The sequence below is a fragment of the Heterodontus francisci genome, chromosome 18 (genome assembly GCF_036365525.1).
Source record: "Heterodontus francisci isolate sHetFra1 chromosome 18, sHetFra1.hap1, whole genome shotgun sequence".
Lineage (NCBI taxonomy): Eukaryota > Metazoa > Chordata > Chondrichthyes > Heterodontiformes > Heterodontidae > Heterodontus > Heterodontus francisci.
The window spans coordinates 28250261-28270797 of NC_090388.1; the positions used below are offsets into that span (position 1 = coordinate 28250261).

General features: G+C 45.1%; 1 protein-coding gene across 2 annotated transcripts in view; it reads left to right on the forward strand.

The window, feature by feature from the left end:
- The window catches only part of LOC137379829 (putative ankyrin repeat protein RF_0381), a 214984-nt gene that overhangs the window by 136828 nt on the left and 57619 nt on the right, over positions 1 to 20537 (forward strand). For both annotated transcript variants that reach the window (XM_068051206.1, XM_068051209.1), the window contains exon 7: positions 4924 to 4987. In XM_068051206.1, coding sequence (XP_067907307.1) covers positions 4924 to 4987 — 64 coding nt within the window. The remainder of the gene's footprint in view (positions 1 to 4923; positions 4988 to 20537) is intronic.

Consider the following 20537-nt stretch of genomic DNA (forward strand, 5'->3'; position numbering starts at 1 on the left):
GTCCTGGTGGAGGAGATCCAGAGGAGGGAGAGGGATGTCCTGTACCCACAAGGTGCGAAGGAGCCCACCTCACCCTCTTGACCCTCCTGTCCCTCTCTCCTGCAGCAGCTGGTGTTGTTCTGACTGGCCTCATGTTCTGCTCCCATTCATCTTCCAGACTAAGGGGGAATCCTTAGGAAGGGTGCAGTCACGATGTTGGGGGTTTACGACAGGCCTCCCAACAGCCAGCGGGAGGTAGAGGAGCAGATATGTAGACAGATTTTGGAAAGATGTAACGGTAACAGGGTTGTAGTGGTGGGTGACTTTAACCTATATTTACTGGGACACACTTAGTGCTAGGGGCTTGGATGGGACAGAATTTATAAGGAGCATCCAGGAGGGCTTCTTGAAACAATACGTAGATAGTCCAACTAGGGATGGGGCCGTACTGGACCTGGTATTGGGGAATGAGCCCGGCCAGGTGGTCGAAGTTTCAGTAGGGGAGCATTTCAGGAACAGTGACTATAATTCCATAAGTTTTAAGGTACTTGTGGATAAGGATAAGAGTAGTCCTCGGGTGAAGGTGCTAAATTGGGGGAAGGCTAATTATAACAATATTAGGCAGGAGCTGAAAGATTTAAATTGGGGGCAACTGTTTGAGGGTAAATCAACATCTGACATGTGGGTGTCTTTCAAACGTCAGTTGACTAGAATCCAGGACCGGCATGTTCCTGTGAGGAAGAAGGATAAGTTTGGCAAGTTTCGGGAACCTTGGATAACGCGGGATATTGTGAGCCTAGTCAAAAGGAAAAAGGAAGCATTCGTAAGGGCTGGAAGGCTAGGAACAGACGAAGCCCTTGAGGAATATAAAGACAGTAGGAAGGAACTTAAGCAAGGAGTCAGGAGGGCTAAAAGGGGTCATGAAAAGTCATTGGCAAACAGGATTAAGGAAAATCCCAAGGCTTTTTATACGTATATAAAGAGCAAGAGGGTAACCAGGGAAAGGGTTGGCCCACTCAAGGACAGAGGAGGGAATCTATGTGTGGAGCCAGAGGAAATGGGCGAGGTACTAAATGAGTACTTTGCATCAGTATTCACCAAAGAGAAGGACTTGGTGGATGATGAGCCGAGGGAAGGGAGTGTAGATAGTCTTGGTCATGTCGTTATCAAAAAGGAGGAGGTGTTGGACGTCTTGCAAAGCATTAAGGTAGATAAGTCCCCAGGGCCTGATGGGATCTACCCCAGAATACTGAGGGAGGCAAGGGAAGAAATTGTTGGGGCCTTGACAGAAATCTTTGCATCCTCATTGGCTACAGGTGAGGTCCCAGAGGACTGGAGAATAGCCAATGTTGTTCCTTTGTTTAAGAAGGGTGGCAAGGATAATCCAGGAAATTATAGGCTGGTGAGCCTTACGTCAGTAGGGAAATTATTAGAGAGGATTCTTTGGGACAAGATTCACTCCCGTTTGGAAACAAACGAACTTATTAGCGAGAGGCAGCATGGTTTTGTGAAGGGGAGGTCGTGTCTCACTAACTTGATTGAGTTTTTTGAGGAAGTGACGAAGATGATTGATGAAGGAAGAGCAGTGGATGTTATCTATATGGACTTCAGTAAAGCCTTTGACAAGGTCTCTCATGGCAGACTGGTACAAAAGGTGAAGTCACACGGGATCAGAGGTGTGCTGGCAAGATGGATACAGAACTGGCTCAGTTATGGAAGACAGAGGGTAGCAGTGGAAGGGTGCTTTTCTGAATGGAGGGCTGTGACTAGTGGTGTTCCGCAGGGATCAGTGCTGGGACCTTTGATGTTTGTCGTATATATAAATGATTTGAAGGAAAATGTAGCTGGTCTGATTAGTACGTTTGCAGACGACACAAAGGTTGGTGGAGTTGCGGATAGTGATAAGGATTGTCAGAGGATACAGCAGGATATAGATCGGTTGGCGACTTGGGCGGAGAAATGGCAGATGGAGTTTAATCCGGACAAAGTGAGGTAATGCATTTTGGAAGGTCTAATGCAGGTGGGAGGTATACAGTAAATGGCAGAACCCTTAGGAGTATTGACAGGCAGAGAGATCTGGGCGTACAGGTCCACAGGTCACTGAAAGTGGCAACGCAAGTGGATAAGGTAGTCAAGAAGGCATACGGCATGCTTGCCTTCATCGGTTGGGGCATAGAGTATAAAAATTGGCAAGTCATGTTGCAGCTGGACAGAACCTTAGTTAGGCCACACTTAGAATATTGCGTGCAATTCTGGTCGCCACACTACCAGAAGGACGTGGAAGCTTTGGAGAGGGTACAGAAAAGGTTTACCAGGATATTGCCTGGTCTGGAGGGCATTAGCTATGAGTAGAGGTTGGATAAACTCGGTTTGTTTTCACTGGAACAACAGAGATGGAGGGGCGACATGATAGAGGTTTACAAAGTTATGAGTGCATGGACAGAGTGGATAGTCAGAAGCTTTTTCCCAGGGTGGAAGAGTCAGTTATTAGGGGACATAGGTTTAAGGTGAGAGGGGCAACGTTTAGAGGGGATGTGCGATCAAGCTCGTTACACAGAGGGTCGTGAGTGCCTGGAACTTGCTGCCGGGGGAGGTGGTGGAAGCAGATACGATAGCGACGTTTCAGAGGCATCTTGACAAATACATGAATAGGATGGGAATACAGGGATATGGGTCCCGGAAGTGCAGAAGGTTTTAGTTTAGACAGGCATCACGATCGGCGCAGGCATGGAGGGCCGAATGGCCTGTTCCTGTGCTGTACTGTTCTTGGTTCTTTGTCCTAGGCAAATGCACATGACCAAGCACTTCCTGCTGACTCCAAGTGTCCAGTAAGTACCAAGGGCCCTACCAAATTCACAGCGTGAAAAATGCATACCTGACTGTGAAATCTCAGGTTTTCTGTGAATTCAGCCACTTTTCAAACTTTGCAGGTTTTCTGATTGACACAAAGCTCACCTCACTGATTGATGTGTATGTTGCGAACATCGCTTGTTTTATTGATTGAAACAAGGCTCACCTCGCTGATTGGTAGATGAGGGAGGGCTTCCAGTGCAGTTTTGAGAGCAGCAGTCTCAAGTTTTAGCAGTCAAGTGAGAATGCCAGAATATGCAAACCAAAAATGGCCACAACCATTACTGCATCACATAGAGTGAAAGAATTTGGAAGCCACATTCTGTATGCTGATGGTGGAATCAGTTTTGTGCAAGCTGCAAATTGGATCACACATGGCGTGCAACGATTCAGCACCACTTAGAGTCCAAAATCCATCGCAGCAGAAAGAGAGCATCTGACACCACACTGCTGGAAAAAAACATGCAAAAAAACAAGCAACAATTTCATCTCTTTTTAAGAATGCAACAAAGAGCTCAGAAAGTTGTTAGTTGGTTACAATGGAACTTGTTGATGCTTTTGCAAGCGCCAACATACCTTTGGAAAAACTTGATCATCTAAAGCTGTGACTATTCATTCAAGGTAATGTGCAAAATGGTGGTTACTTGCCAAGTGTAAATAAACTACACAGGACCACCCACCGAAGGTTTTTGCTACACACTGTGTGGAGATGCTGAATCCCCCACAGGCTAGCTGTTTGACAATTCCAACAAACTCTGTGGATGTGGAGAGCACTGTATCTAAACACAGATAGGTGTTCACAGCACAGAGACAAGGAATGAAGAGACAGTAGCAGTTTGCTCCATATTCACATTCAACCACTGACTTCAGTGATTAAAGAATGTGACCTGTTTATAGTCAGTTTTTTACAATAGTTTTTGAGGATACAATAAATGCCATTTGAAACCAGAAACCTCCTTTGTCTTTTTTTTTGTTTTAAATAGATCATGTTCATGGTTTGTTGCAACACCGTGAAATTTGCTATTTGTATGTGAAATCCTGAAATTCACAATACTTAAAATGCTGTTACTGTGAAATTTGTAAAATTTGACCGTGAATTTATTGGGCCCTACCAATAAGGTACAGTAGCACAGCACTTACCCTTTTTAGGTGAAATCCTCAGAGAATTCCCAGAATGAATGTCGATAGACGTTGGTGAAGTCTTGACTGTCCCAGAAAGTCTTCTAATGTGTCTCAAAAGTCCTCTTCAAACCTCCAGCAACAAGTGAATAATAAAAGCATTGTATAGCTTGTACTCAGCTTTAAGTGGCGCTCAAAATCCTCAGCAATGACTTCTTTCCTCTTGTTCAGCTGGTCACTGTCGATGAAGTCGTTAATTGAAGCACTAGCTTCTAAAATTCATGCAACCTCCTTAATAAGCATCATCAGGCAATTTAATTGTCCATCAGACCCTTAACAATCCTCCAGATGCCTGTTACCAGCACATGCTTCAACTTCTTTACCAAAATGGGATCTTGCACTAAATGTGGGCTAAACTGGCTTTGCAGTTCAAGACACCATCCTGACACCTCGATGGCACTTTAGGGCCTGAAGTAATGGGGAGAAGTTGCCCCTAAGTATTTAACCATCTGTTTGTGGGTCTGATGTGTTACGTTTAGTTTGGTTGCAGGTATTACAGTGTTGGTTAACTGGACCCTGAAAATCTTTCATTGGCAGTGTGCAAGTGGTGTGTAAATCGTTCACCAGCTGTTGTCTATTCGACTTGTATTCAATCTTGCATCTAAATGTTGTAATTAATATGTGTGTGGTTTTTGAACCAATTTTGATTTTTTTTAGTTAGACTGTGACTGTTTCTTACTAATGTAATGGTGAGTCAATGGTGGTAACTTTCAGAATTTGTTTTGAATAAAAACTTTTTGAATTTGTCTTTTTGAGCTGTAAAATATAAATACCACAATCCAGTGTCAGCATACTTAAAGTTTAGATCCAGATGGCTCAGGACATATTAGGTAACTCCACCTTTTGTATAATGGGAATTTTGTATAAATTGGAACCAGGCAACTATTCTAACTGCAACTTCTCCACTTTGCATAGGTGCATTAATGGCAGCACTTTGTTACATACAGCCGCTTACTTTGGAAAAACCGATACCATCAAAGTAAGTTATTATTCGTCACTGCTAACATAGGAATCAAGAGTATGTTTTTCACTTTTATAATTTTAATGTTGATGTTCTGTTTCATGTGATTTATGTCAGAGGGCGTATTGGACCAATTGCAAAATTATTGATAAATTTTAAAAGTGTACATACCAACAACATTTTTGGGAATGCTGGGAGACTATATATTGGTCTGTTGTAGAAAAGTTTTGTTTATAACATTCCAGTTTCCAACCACAAGATCAAGCATATTTTTCTTTTCATCACACTAGCAGGCCTCCCATGATGTTTCAAATAATAAGTTGGACAACGCGCTATTTTATAATGGCTGGAGTGTTATAACATGTAATTATGCTATGGTTTATCTGTCTTTAAGACCATCATATCTGACAGTTGTTATGTAAATAAATCCCCAAATCATTCATAGTTCAGTTGTTTGGTGAAGGAACAATGCACAATGGAAAATGTGTGATTCAAGCTATAGGTTAGACCCACCCAGCGTTAACTAGATTTCTTTCTCTTTTTACGAAGGTTGTTCTGCATCTGTAGCAAGCCTGTTATGTCTGGAGCAGGATGCACATTAAATGTAATTTTTTTTGTGTCAATAAACAGATATGCTGCAGAGCCAACAGAAGAATTTTAAAAACATTTTTGCCTGTATTATTTTTTGATATATTCTTGATCCTTTGCTGAAGATACTGACATTTTTTGGGTGTGGCTCAATTGGCACCAGAATCACTCTGGTACGTCCCCAAGATTCAGGTATGAAACTTAACTATGATCAGTAGCAGGCAAATCAAGCCGATGGAGCATTACAGCCAACCCTTATCCAGTCCTTATCCGACATGCACAGATGTACATCTCCCAACATGTCACTGGATAGCAATTCGAAGCAGGGAATCTGGCTAATTGCTTTCCCTTTCCTAGTCCTGATGCACTGAGATCAATTAAAGCATTCCTTCCTCGAATGAGATCAGCTGACTAAGGACAGGCACAGAAAGTTTTACATTTTGATCTTTATGGCTTAGTAATTCATCAGGTGGAGCATTTACCCAGTAGGCTGTTGAAAGAACTTTTTGAAATATAAGAGAACAGTCATGTGCAATCGTTTATGGAATTAGTGATAGTTTTCAAGTTTCAGGCCCATTGTACCTGCAAATGCATAGCCCTGAACTATTTTTAACTTATTTCACATCATTTCTACTGCTCATTATTGTACAGCGGAAGCCCCTTAATGGTGAGCAAATGCTTCCTTTATCCACTCCTAAGAGTGTATGGGGAATGAATTTGTGCCTGAGGAAGCATTCCCATTGAAGAAAAATGCCTGAACAAAGACTTTCGCTTGGATTGTACTGTGTGGGATAATTCATATTAGAATGTCAGAAGATACAGAACAGCCTCCTATCAGCTGGTCTTTTGGAGAGTCCTGGAATGGAAGTTTCATCTCAGCAGGATTCTGTCCTTCAGCAGTTGAAACACTGATGTTGGAAAATTATAATAAAATAATCGAATGATTCAACCATTGATTGGGATGTGGATGAAATTTGTGTGAATGCATGGGCAGAATCTTACCAGCTTAGTCCCTGCCAGAACAGTGAGACAATTTTCAGATCTGGAACATGACTCTTCAAAGGGCGCACTGTACAGTTGCTCTTTACCAGTGAAAGCTAATTGACATCCCACCTTTGGGCTCCCAACCAATTGTCAAAGGAAGTATTTCTAATTAAAGGAACCACAACATGGGTAAGAAAAGCTCACCAGCAGCAGTAACCACAGGAATGGAGAGGAGTCCTGGGAAGGCTGCTCCCCGGTTTCTCACTCTTACCTCGAGGTCCTGCTGTGGAATCTGAGCAGCTGCAGTGTGGTGAGCTCTACCAAAGACAGGAGGAAGAGGACAACTTCTCCAATCAATGTAGATGGAAGAGGCCGAGGAAGTGAGCAGTAGGAGTGTACACCGTCAAACCTGGAGGCAGTGCACCAAGGGGATCCAAGACCACAGGATAGTGGGAAAGGTGGGTGGCATAACACTTTCAGCTGCCAAGCTCCAAATTCTGACTTGCCCAGCATTTCCTGCATAGCATGCCTCAGAACAATACACCTTGCAGCTTCACTCATTCCTCTCTCTCCAGGCACCTCACATCCCCATCTGAGCACTCTATTGCCCTTTCGCACTGATGCCTCACAGTCACTCTCCACAAATGTTGTCCTTCCCTCCTCTACACACAAGCCATTATGAGCACTCACACTTCTCTGCTTTCTCTCATTGCAGAAGAGAGCACACAACTTTGTTATAGGCGGAGACTGGGGGGGCGTGAGGTGGAGGAAGCGGGAGGGGAGCTGCAGGGGGATGACCCTTCATTAAAGGACACCTTGTTGGCCACTGACAATGCGTGCTCACCTGGCTGACTGGGAAGTAGATCTTATTCCAGGAGGCTGCAGATGTCAGGAACAACCTGCCATGGGAACCTGAGCTTCCTGAGGGACTAGTGCTCAGACATATTGACAGAGCTGATCCTCTGTCTGTAGACCCTGTGTTGATTGAGGGGGGGGGGGGGGGGTCTTGCCTGCTTAGAGCTGGATCTTGGTGTCCATCGCTTCTGCCCTGTGGAGGAACAGGTGGCTGGAGAGAAGGCAGATGGTGCTGACGTTGCTCCTGCTGCTGCTGGAATTGCTCCTGCTGCTACTGGAGCAGTTGGCGGTGGTGTGGCCTCTGCTCTTGACCCTCCACAGAGGTGGAAGGTGAAGCTACATGAGTTGCTCCCATGCTGTGCTGGAGGCTGGCAGCAGAGAAGTGCAGCTAAATTTGAATGAAGTGCTGGGCAGATGAAATGTCCTCCAAGAAGTTGACAATCACCTGTAAAGCAGTGAAAGCACTCTCTGAGAGAAGTACTTTGAACAACAGTCTCAATGGCCACGGCTGGAGCTCTTCTGATAACTGATCAAAGCCTTCCCAGCCCATCAGTTTCACTGAAGAAGCTTTACTCACTGTGCACTCGCCTCAGTGACCCTGATGAGTTGCTGACAAGTTGGGATATGGGTTCCATGACTGGGAAATCTAGGATTCAGGGCTAAAGCAGCTCATAGATGGCTTATTAACTACGTCAAGAACATCTTAATTACTTACCAAACAGATCCAAGGGTATTCCCTACTCGCCTTCAGTTCCATCCCAGAAAAGCCAGAAGAGTGCAGGATCATGTTGGGATCCCAACCCGATGTCAATTTCTGACAGCCTGCTCACCCCTGAACCTGCCTCCAGTGGCCCGGGAAAATTCTGCCCTATATGTCGACAGAAATTGTATGAATATCTGACTTTATTCTGTGGAACATCTGAGGAAGATTTTATTTTTAGAGAAGAGAAATAACTCACATTTATGTCATACCTTTTCATGTCCTTTAATATGTCTCCAAGGCACTTCTCAGCTAATGAATTGCTTTTGAAGTGTAGTCACTTTATTGTAGGTAAATGCAGCAGCCAGTTAGAATCATAGAATCATAGAAAGTTTAAGGCACAGAAAGAGACCACTTGGCCCATCATGTCTGTGCCAGCCGAAAAACAATCCATCTATTCTAATCCCACCTTCCAGCATTTGATGCATAGCCATGCAGATTACGGCACTTGAGGTGCATATCCAGACTCCTTTTGAATGAGTTGAGGGTTTCTGCCTCAACTACCCTTTCAGGCGGTGAGTTCCAGACCCCCACCACCCTCTTGGTGAAAAGATATTTCCTCATTTTCCCCTCTAATTTTTCTTCCAATCACTTTAAATCTATGTCCCCTAGTCACTGACCTCTCTGCTGAGGTGAATAGACCCTTCACTTCCACTCTATCCAGGCCCATCAACATTTTGTACATTTCAATCAGATCTCCCCTCAGCCTTCTCTGTTTCAGGGAGAACAACCCCAGCCTATCCAATCTTTCCTCATAGCTGCATTTTTCCAGTCCTGGTAACATCCTCGTAAATCTCCTCTGTACCCTCTCTAGTGCAATTACATCCTTTCTGTAATGAGGTGACCAGAACTACACACAGTACTCAAGTTGTGGCCTAACCAATGAGTTATACAGTTCCAGCATAACCTCCCTGCTTTTATATGCTATACCTCGGCTAATAAAGGAAGGGATTCCATATGCCTTCATAACCACCTTATCGACCTGTCCTGCTACCTTCAGGGATCTGTGAACATTCACTCCAAGGTCCATCAGTTCCTCTATACTTCTCAGTATTTTCCCATTAATCGTGTATTCCTTTGCCTTGTTTGACCTCCTCAAATGCATCACCTCACACTTCTCCAGGTTGAATTCCATTTGCCATTTTTCTGCCCATCTGACCAGACCATCAATATCTTCCTGCAGCCTACAGCTATCCTCCTCGCTATCTACCACACGGCCAATCATCTGCAAACTTCTTGGTCATGCCCTCAACATTTATGTCCAAATCGTTAATATATACCTTTAAAAAGCAGGGGACCCAGTACTAAGCCCTGCAGAACACCACTGGAAACAGCCCTCCAGTCGCTAAAACACCGGTCAACAATTATCCTTTGTTTCCTGCCACTGAGCCAATTTTGTATCCACATTGCTATATTTCCCTGGATCCCATGGGATTTTATTTTTTTAACCAATCTGCCATGTGGGACCTTGTCAAAAGCCTTGCTAAAATCCATGTAGACCACATCAACTGCACCAACCTCATCTACCTTCCTTGTTACTTCTTCAAAAAATTCGATCAAGTTGGTCAAACAGGATTTTCCCTTAACAAATCTATGCTGACTATCCTTGATTAACCTGTGCCTTTCTAAGTGACAGTTTCTCCTGTCTCTCAGAATAGATTCCAATAATTTACCCACTACTGAGGTTATAGTGACCGGCCTGTAATTATTCCCTTGCTTCCTTTTTAAACAGAGGTACAATGTTAACAGTTCTCCAGTCCTCCGGCACCACACCCGTATCCAGTGAGGACTGGAAAATGTTGGTCAAACCTTCTGCTATTTCCTCTCTTGCTTCTTTTAACAGCCTAGGGTTCATTTCATCCAGCCCTGGTGATTTACCAACTTTCAAGGATGCTACTCTCCACTTGCCTGGATGGGTGCAGCTCCAACAACACTCAAGAATCTCGACACCATCCAGGACAAAGCAGCTATTAGATTGGCATCCCATTCACAAACATTCCCTCCACCACCGACACACAGTGGCAGCTGTGTGTACCATCTACAAGATGCACTGCAGCAACGTATAAGGCTGCTTAGACAGCACCTTCCAAACCCGCGACATCTACCGCCTAGAAGGACAAGGGCAGCAAATGCATGGAAACACCACCTCCTGCAAGTTCCCCTCCAAGCCACACATCATCCTGAGTTAGAACTACATCGCCATTCCCTCACTGTTGCTGAGTCAAAATCCTGGAACTCCCTTCCTAACAGCACTGTGGATGTACCTACCCCACATGGGCTGCAGCGGTTCAAGAAGGCAGCTCACCACCACCTTCTCAATGGCAATTAGGGATGAGCAATAAATGCTGGCCTAGCCAGCGACACCCACATCCCATGAATGAATAAAACAGGCCCAAGTAAAAAAAAATCCCACTAATACTTCCTTTCTCCCTATGTTATCATATCCATCATATCCAATACTTCACACCCCTCCTCCTTAGCTGCAATATCTGCATCGCCTCCCTCTTTTGTGAAGACAGATGCAAAGTATTCATTAAGAACCATGCCAACATCTTCCGCCCCTACACATAGGTTACCTTTTTGGACTTTTATGGGCCCGACTCTCTCCTTAGTTATCCTCTTACTCTTAATGTATTGATAAGACATCTTTGGGGTCACCTTGATTTTGCTTGCCAATATTCTTTCATGCCCTCTCTTTGCTTTCCTAATTTCCTTTTTGATTTCACCCCTCCACTTCCTATACTCCTCTTGGCTTTCTGTAGTATTGAGTTCTCGGTGTCGAACATAAGCTTTTCTTTTCTGCCTTATCTTACCCTGTAAGCTCCTTGACATCCACCGGGCTCTAGATTTGGCTGTCTCACCCTTTTTCTTTGTGGGAACATGTTTACTCTGAACCCCTTAAATCTCCCCTTTGAATGCCTCCCACTGCTCTGACACTGATTTACCTTCAAGTAGCTGTTTCCAGTCCACTTTCGCTAAATCACTCCTCAGTTTGGTAAAATTGGCCTTGCCCCAATTGAGAACTCTAACTCCTGTTCTATCTGTGTCCTTTTCATAATTATGTTAAAACTGACTGAATTATGATCACTACCACCAAAGTGCTCTCCCACTGCCACTCCTTCCACCTGCCCATCTTTATTTCCTAAAACTAAGTCTAAAACTGCACCCTCTCTTGCTGGACTTGTTACATACTGGACAAAAAAGTTCTCCTGAGTGCACCTCAAGAATTCTGCTCCCTCAATTCCTTTCACACTAAAACTATGCCAGTTAATATTGGGATAGTTAAAATCCCCTAATATTACTGCCCTATTGTTCTTGCTGTTAGTACATAGCAAGTTTCCACAGCCAGAAGTGAGAAATATTGTCACTTAATCTGTTAGTTCGAGTATTGTAGTATTGATTGAGGGCTAAATGTCAGTCTGGGAATCTCTACACTACTTCGGCAAATAACATTGGATCATTTACATATACATGAACAGGTATGTGGAGCTCAGTTTAATGTCTCATCTCAAGGACGCCATTCCCAGCAATGCATCATTCTCAGTACTACACTAAAGTATCAGCTGAGATTATGTGCTCCAGTACTGCACTGGAGTTTGAACCCATGCATGACTTCTAGCTCAGGCAAGAATGCTACCCTGAGCTAAGGCTGATACTGCAAGAGGCTGATAGCTGTACAAAACTCTGGTGAGACCGCACCTGGAGTATTGCATGCAGTTCTGGTCACCGCATTATAGGAAGGATGTGGAAGCTTTGGAAAGGGTGCAGAGGAGATTTACTAGGATGTTGCCTGGTATGCAGGAAAGGTCTTCCGAGGAAAGGCTGAGGGACTTGAGGTAGTTTTCATTAGAGAGAAGGAGGAGGAGAGGTGACTTAATAGAGACATATAAGATAATCAGAGGATTAGATAGGGTGGATAGTGAGAGTCTTTTTCCTCGGATGGTGATGGCAAACACGAGGGGACATAGCTTTAAGTTGAGGGGTGATAGATATAGGACAGATGTCAGAGGTAGTTTCTTTACTCAGAGAGTAGTAGGGGCGTGGAATGCCCTGCCTGCAGCAGTAGTAGACTCGCCAACTTTAAGGGCATTTAAGTGGTCATTGGATAGACATATGGATGAAAATGGAATAGTGTAGGTCAGATGGTTTCACAGGTCGGCGCAACATCGAGGGCCGAAGGGCCTGTACTGCGCTGTAATGTTCTAAAAAAAAAGAGGTACTAAATTACAAAAGCAAAGTACAGAGGATGCTCTCAAACTGCAATTTAAACAGAAAATGGTGTAAATACTCAGCATGTCAGGCAGTATCTGTGGAGAGAGAAACAGAGTTAATGGGCTGAGATCCAATGTCAGCCTCAATTCCATGTCAGGAACCCAGAAGTGGTTGTGGCAGGATGTTGGTTGCGATCTTTCTGGAGGTGACCATTTAAGAAGCGGATGGCGGGTGGACCAGGGAAGCTGAAGGCCCAATAGAAGAGCCCACAGCGATGTTCAGTCAGTAGCCCCACTGGGAGCGGTGGCGCTGCTGAGGCAGGCAGGAGATCAGGCATTGAGAAAAATTAAAAATCATGCATGGTCATAGCTTTCAGGCCATTCCCGTGGAGGTGTAACTCCTCTGCAGAATGGCCTGTGGCCGTGGCTTTGGACATCGCATCTCAGCGGGTCTGTGCTGGGGTGATTGAGAGAAGGTGTTGATGGCTCCCTGGCCTGCCAGGCTCCAGTCTTAGTGGGGAGCCTGACTGCCATCGAAAAGATCCACGGTGGTGTTATTAACTTTCCCTCATTTGGCCCTAATGGGCCTTATTGGCTACCCACCGCTGCTGAGCAGACAGCCTCTGCTGGGGAGCTGACACAACGCGCTATTTTCCAACTTAGCTCCTGGCATATTCTAACCTGCCTCCCAAGAGCTCAGAAAATTCACCCCGACATTTCATGTCAATGATCTTTTATCAAAACTAGAAAAAGTTACAGATGTAACAGTTTTTAAACTGGTACAGAGACACATGAAGGTGGGGGGAGGGGAGGGGAGGAAATAATAAAATAGAAGGTCTGTGATAGGGTTGAAGACCGGAGTGATTAAATAACAATTTAATAGTAAATTATGTATATTTTAAAACTTTGAGAAATGCATAGATGTTATAATATACAATGTATATTGATACTGATACTGATATTAGGTTAGTCCACATTATATGTGGCCTTTATTTCGAAACAGCGAATGGTATTATATGATATAAAATAATTTCCCAAAACAACGGACTCTTCATCTCCTCATAATGTGAAAGATAGTTGCTACCTTTTTTGTTGGAGCCGTTTGTTATACAAGTTATTACACTTTTTTTATTCTCAGAATGTGGGCAAGGCTTTTCTTTGCGAAGGTGTTCTGAACATTCCTGTAGCATTATTTTTACAATGGAATGGTTTACAAGTGCATTAAAAGTCGGCTACGTGATGCAGGGCTGGAATCGTGTGTAGGATAGACTAAGTAGGGTGGCAAATTCCTTCCTGAAGATTATTAAAACTGGTAGATTTTTGCATCCATTTTTCATTGGTGACAAATAACTCAATTTATTGGTTTCAATTGTACAATTTATTGGGATTATGAACACACAAGGAGGTGGGGAGGGAGCACAGAATGTGGGTAAAATCCAGCAAGGCTGGGGGCATGTTGGCCCTGCCAATCTTAATGGCAGATTCTCATTTTACTAACCTGATATTGTTGGGGTTTGGCCATGATTGGGGTGGGGGGGGGGGGGGTGGTGGTGGTGGTTGGTGGTGGTGGGTGCCACTACACAAATGAGTGAGACCCTACACTTTATATTATTCACTTTCTGGGCAAGAAAGTTTGATTGGCAGTCATTAAGAATTGCCACCTCATTAAATAGTTACTTAGACCAATTACTAGACTTCACGTGCTGTGGGCAATTAATACGTAAATACAGCAACTTCATCGGGATGTTAAGCATGAAATGCTGTTCCACAAATCAGCCAGCAACTTGTGGCAATTCACAATTCATGAGACTTCTCTTCCTTGCCACAAGATATTGGTCAATTTGCAATTTAATAATGGTGTGCATCATTCACATTCTGTTAATTTTTCAGCAAATCTGGGCCAGTATCTGTATAGTGCAATTGCAGTTGAGAGATCCAGATCATACTGTGGCTTGATGTACGTTTAGTGACAAAGAACCAGTGTATATCTATGCTTGGATGCATGCATAGATCTCTGTGCCTGACAGCTAACCTTTAAGGTTTTGTGAGTGCAGTGTCATTTTTCTCTCATTCAAAAGTACATCTATAAAGTTCCCAGGTGGTCCAGTGGACTACCTCAGCACTGATAAATCAGCTTCACAAGCTTAATGGTATAAATTAATAAATATTATGCACTGCCTGGGAGGGTGGTAGAGGCGGGTTGCCTCACATCCTTTAAAAAGTACTTGGATGAGCACTTGGCACGTCATAACATTCAAGGCTATGGGCCAAGTGCTGGCAAATGGGATTAGGTAGACAGGTCAGGTGTCTTTAATGCATTGGTGCAGACTCGATGGGCCGAAGGGCCTCTTCTGTACTGTATTATTCTGTGATTCTTTGATTCTGTGAAATCTTTTCACCGGAAGTGGTCTTGCAATTCTTGGTTTAGTCAGATCACCAACCTGACTCACGAATTCGTTTCCACTTTTGTATCAATACACACCACAAACCCCTTTGCATCCATGCAAAGATCACAGTTAATTTTCAGCCTAAATCATGAAATCAGTAAACATAAGAGTGCAAAATAAAAGTAGTGGCAATTTGTGTTTTATCAGATTTGTTTTTTGCTTGCTGAAAAGAATAAGACAGCCCTTCAAACTGGCTGGTGATAATAAAAACAGAAAATGCTGGAAATACTGAGCAAGCGGGATCTGTGGAAAGAGAAGCTGAGTTAATGCTGGGAATTTTTACTTGCTGACATGCTGGGATGGGGAGGGGGTATTTGGTTATGTGCGAGATTCCCAGAAATGCAGCATGTCTGCCAGTAGCTCTCTAAACCGACTCCTGGGTTTCCTAGGTTGAGCAGGGAGGATGACCCGCTTCAGTCAATTTCAACTGCAGTATCCACCGGGCGACACAGTGGCGCAGTGGTTAGCACCGCAGCCTCACAGCTCCAGCGACCCGGGTTCAATTCTGGGTACTGCCTGTGTGGAGTTTGCAAGTTCTCCCTGTGTCTGCGTGGGTTTCCTCCGGGCGCTCCTGTTTCCTCCCACATGCCAAAGACTTGCAGGTTGATAGGTAAATTGGCCATTATAAAATTGCCCCGAGTATAGGTAGGTGGTAGGGAAATATAGGGACAGGTGGGGATGTGGTAGGAATATGGGATTAGTGTAGGATTAGTATAAATGGGTGGTTGATGGTCGGCACAGACTCGGTGGGCCGAAGGGCCTGTTTCAGTGCTGTATCTCTAAACTAAACTAACCATCAGCCTCAAGAAAACGAACATCATGGGACAGGGCGTCAGAAATGCTTCATCCATCAATATTGGTGACCACGCTCTGGAAGTGGTTCAGGAGTTCACCTACCTAGGCTCAACTATCACCAGTAACCTGTCTCTAGATGCAGAAATCAACAAGCGCATGGGAAAGGCGTCCACTGCTATGTCCAGACTGGCCAAGAGAGTGAGGGAAAATGGTGCACTGACATGGAACACAAAAGTCCGAGTGTGTCAAGCCTGTATCCTCAGTACCTTGCTCTACAGCAGTGAGGCCTGGACAACATATGCCAGCCAAGAGCGATGTCTCAATTCCTTTGCTGCCTCCGGAGAATCCTTGGCATCAGGTGGCAGGACCATATCTCCAACGCAGAAGTCCTCGAGGCGGCCAACATCCCCAGCATATATACCCTACTGATCCAGCAGCACTTGAGATGTCTTGGACATGTGAGCCGCATGGAAGATGGCAGGATCCCCAAGGACACATTGTACAGCGAGCTCGTGACTGATATCAGACCCACCGGCTGTCCATGTCTCTGCTTTAAAGACGTCTGCAAATGCGACATGAAGTCCTGTGACATTGATCACAAGTCGTGGAAGTCAGTTGCCCGTGATCGCCAGAGCTGGCGGGCAGCCATAAAGGTGGGGCTAAAGTGTGGAGAGTCGAAGAGACTTAGCAGCTGGCAGGAAAAATGACAGAAGCGCAAGGGAGAGCCAACTGTGTAACAGTCCCGACAACCAATTTTATCTGCAGCACCTGTGGAAGAGTCTGTCACTCTAGAATTGGCCTTTATAGCCACTCCAGGCACTGCTCCACAAACCACTGACCACCTCCAGGTGTTTACCCATTGTCTCTCGAGACAAGGAGGCCAAAGACGAAGAATTTAAAGGGACACTGCAAAGATGACATTTGATGGATTACAGTGTTGGGAGTACAACACAACGAATTATCAGAATGGTGTCCCACTGTTCAAAATCTGTGCCTTGCTTTATTGATGCTTCCCTGAGTGTGCTGCTCGGGGTCTGTAAAGGGCCAGGAGGGAGATACTATTCCCTACTGACAGGGGGAAGAGGCCTGCCAGTGAAACCGATATTAAATGGTATGGCCAGAGGTAGTGGAGGAGGTCAGCAGCAGAAGTGTGGTGCTACAATCCTGGATTCAGTGCCAAAATTTAGTTTAATGACCTAAGGAAAGGTGAGTACACTCTGCCTTCTCAAGGCTACTCTAGTACCTCATTCCTCACACCAACTTACTTTCCACCCTCTCTGTGTATTCACTTCTGCACATTGTCCATCCACCGCTGACATTCATTTCGTCTTTATGAAATGTCATGCCTGTCCCTCGTAGTAACCCTCAACTAATTCTCTCCATCCATCCGTTCAACACAATCCATTACTCTCACTCATAGGTCTCTTCTTCCCTTCCTTGCAAGAGAAGAGAGCACAGAACACCAGGGAAAGGCAGAGAACTGGAGATGGCCCTCCAGCCATATCGCAACTAACAGCTGTAGAGGAGGTAGTGCTGGATATAAGTGGAATCTCAGTGTGCCCAGCTGTCAGAGATGGGGAGATGTGGGCCTCCCAGGTACCTGGTGTCAGAATTAAACATCAGGCAGTCACACAATATACAACATTCACTCATGTTGGATCCAGGGTGAACTAGCAAATTGGATACAAAATTGGCTTGGTGATAGGAGGCAGAGGGTGGTAGTGGAAGGTTGTCTTTCAGATTGGAGGCTGGTGACCAGTGGTGTGCCCCAGGGATCGGTGCTGGGCCCTCTGTTTGTCATATATATTAATGACTTGGATGTGAATGTAGGGGGCATGATCAGTAAGTTTGCAGATGACACCAAAAATGGTGGTATAGTGGACAGTGAAGAAGGTTGTCTAAGGTTACAACAGGATATATATAAACTGGGAAAGTGGGCAAGGGATTGGCAAATGGAATTTAACGCAGACAATGACTCTATGTTGACTTGATATGAGCAGTAAGTGAAATATCATGTGCATAACAATTACTTAACATCTTCTTATCTTGATAATTCCATTTCAGGTGTTTACTCTCTCACAGGACCTGCATGCTTCCTGTCGGAGGTGGTCCATGAGGATAATGATGACTCCTCAGAGGAGATCATGCACGCTGAGGGTGCACTGTCACAGGACTCATGCAGACCATGCACCAGCTCAGATACTTACAATTCTTACAGATACTTACAATACAGGGGCGGCACAGTGGCGCAGTGGTTAGCACGCAGCCTCACAGCTCCAGCGACCTGGGTTCAGTTCTGGGTACTGCCTGTGTGGAATTTGCAAGTTCTCCCTGTGACCGCGTGGGTTTCCGCCGGGTGCTCCGGTTTCCTCCCACAGCCAAAGACTTGCAGGTTGATAGGTTAATTGGTCATTATAAATTGCCCCTAGTGTAGGTAGGTGGTAGGAGAATGGTGGGGATGTGGTAAGGAATATGGGATTAATGTAGGATTAGTATAAATGGGTGGTTGTTGGTCGGCACAGACTCGGTGGGCTGAAGGGCCTGTTTCAGTGCTGTATCTCAAAAAAAAAATTCAATGGGTCTGGTAAGGAAGGTAGTTGGGTTTTCACCTGGCGACTCCTGCATGTCACAGGTGAGAAAGAGTAGAGGCTAGAGACAGGGACAGGAGTGGAGACTCCGCATTGGGGGCACAGGACATTCCGAGCTCTGCTCAGCAGGACGCAGATGCTAGACCTTGGGGGCTGTCATGAAGAGGATACATCTGGAGCAGCGCAAAGAAGGTGCGATGTACTGGCAGGTTTTCCAGCTGTAAAAGGGAAAAAAGAAACACTTGCATTTATATAATGCTTTTCATGACCACCGGATGTCTCAGAGCGCTTTATAGCCAATGAAGTACTTTTGAAGTGAAGTCACTGTTGTAATGTAGGAAATGAAGCAGCCAATTTGCACACAGCAAGCTCCTACAAACAGCAATGTCATAATAACTAGATAACTTGTTTTTGTGATGTTTATTGAGGGATACATATTGGCCAGGACACTGGGGATAACTGCCCTGCTCTTCTTCGAAATATTGCCATGGGATCTTTTACATCCACCCGGGCAGGCAGATGGGGCGTCGATTTGATGTCTCTTCTGAAAGATGGCATTTCCAACAGTGCAGCACTCCTTCAGTACTGCACTGGAGTGTCAGTCTTAATTTTTGTGCTCAAGCCCCAGAGTGGGACTTGAACACAGAAGTAAGAGATTGGAGGAGTCCGTCTCGAGCATGAGTGGCACCATATTGCAGACCTTTGCACTAATGCCTTCATCTCATGAAAGAGTGGTGACCTACATGGAGCATCAGTGACCACAATCAGATAAGCACATGCAAGCTGTCACCAATAGGTTGTACACTCTGAATGCCACCTTAAATAGGACTCATGAAACCCAAGCCTTGGCCATTCATCGCCCTACGAATCTGCAGCAAAGTGCTCTCCAGCTCATGCTATCAGAAGTATGGCCGCGCCATGAGAGGAACAATGATCAAAGAGGACATGGAAGTAGGGATACCGCTTAAAGTTCTTCCACTTCTCACCTGTTGCCCTTTCCCACCCCTCCAACCATCAGTCAGTGCTCCACATGCTGGGCTGGATTTTGTTCTCCCCCAGGCGCGGGGTCTGTGGCGGGGGTGGGGGGGGGTGCCTGAAGATGCCTCTGGGAGAGGGCCAAAACGCACCCCGATGACGGGAGGGCCCGGCCCGATATTACCGGCGGCGGCGAGGCCTTGTGGCAGCTCCCACTCTGCTAGGCGATGGGACCCTCATTTGAATATTTAAATAAATTAAACAGAATGAATAAATGATACCCATGTCGCCGCCGCCTGATGTCCCGCTGTGATCTTCAGGCCAGTGGCCGGCACTTCCGCGCCTTTGGATCCCTATCTAGGGAAATGAGGCGCCACACTGGTGGGGAGGGGGGAGGAGGTAAATTTATCAGTGACTGAGGGGTGGGAATGGGGTTAAAGTAACAAGATGGGTGTAGGGGATGGTGGGAAGGGTTGAAGTTTAATGTTTATGCAGTTTGGGGGGGTTGGTGGGGAAAGATCAATGGACTAGTTAAGTGTTTTGGCATGGAGAGGGCAAATAATTTAATTGTTATTGGGGGCGGGGTGGTGGTAGAGGGGCAGAAGAAATGTCTTTATTTATTTTTATTTTCTTTAGCTTTAAATATTTAAATTTCCTGGTAGGGCTGACAGCCCTTTAAAAATGGCATCAGCACCTGCACACAGGCAGCTGATCCCATTGCCGGGGATGGACAGCCCACTCCCTCCACATGATCGGGGGTGGGAGGCCCACCCTGGCTATTTAAATGAGCCGCTGCACAGAAGATTGTGGTGGCTCTGTGATGTGCGGTCTGCCATTTGTTTTGCGCACAGAAGATTCAGCCTGCTGTGTCCTGACGGCCCCAAGTCTTCCTCTGCATAGGTATATTTAAATGCCATTTATTTACTATTTTGCTGTAGGTATGCTACTGCAGAGCTGAGAAAATAAATGCAATTGTTAAATGCTCTAACCTGGTAACTGGAAATAAGATTTCCTGCACATTTATTCAGAATTTGTTGTAGCAAGTGAAAAAAATAAAAAAATGAGACAAGGAAATGTTACCAATTGTATTGAGTTTATCTGACATTTCCTTTCCTTTTTGGCCTCCTTGTCTCGAGAGACAATGGGTAAGTGCCTAGAGGTGGTCAGTGGTTTGTGAAGCAGTGCCTGGAGTGGCTATAAAGGCCAATTCTAGAGTGACAGACTCTTGCACAGGCACTGCAGGTGAAGTTGGTTATCGGGGCTGTTACGCAGTTGGCTCTTTCCTTACACTTCTGTCTCTTTTCCTGCGAACTGCTGAGTCTTTTCGACTCGCCTCTCTTCAGCCCCACCTTTATAGCTGTCTGC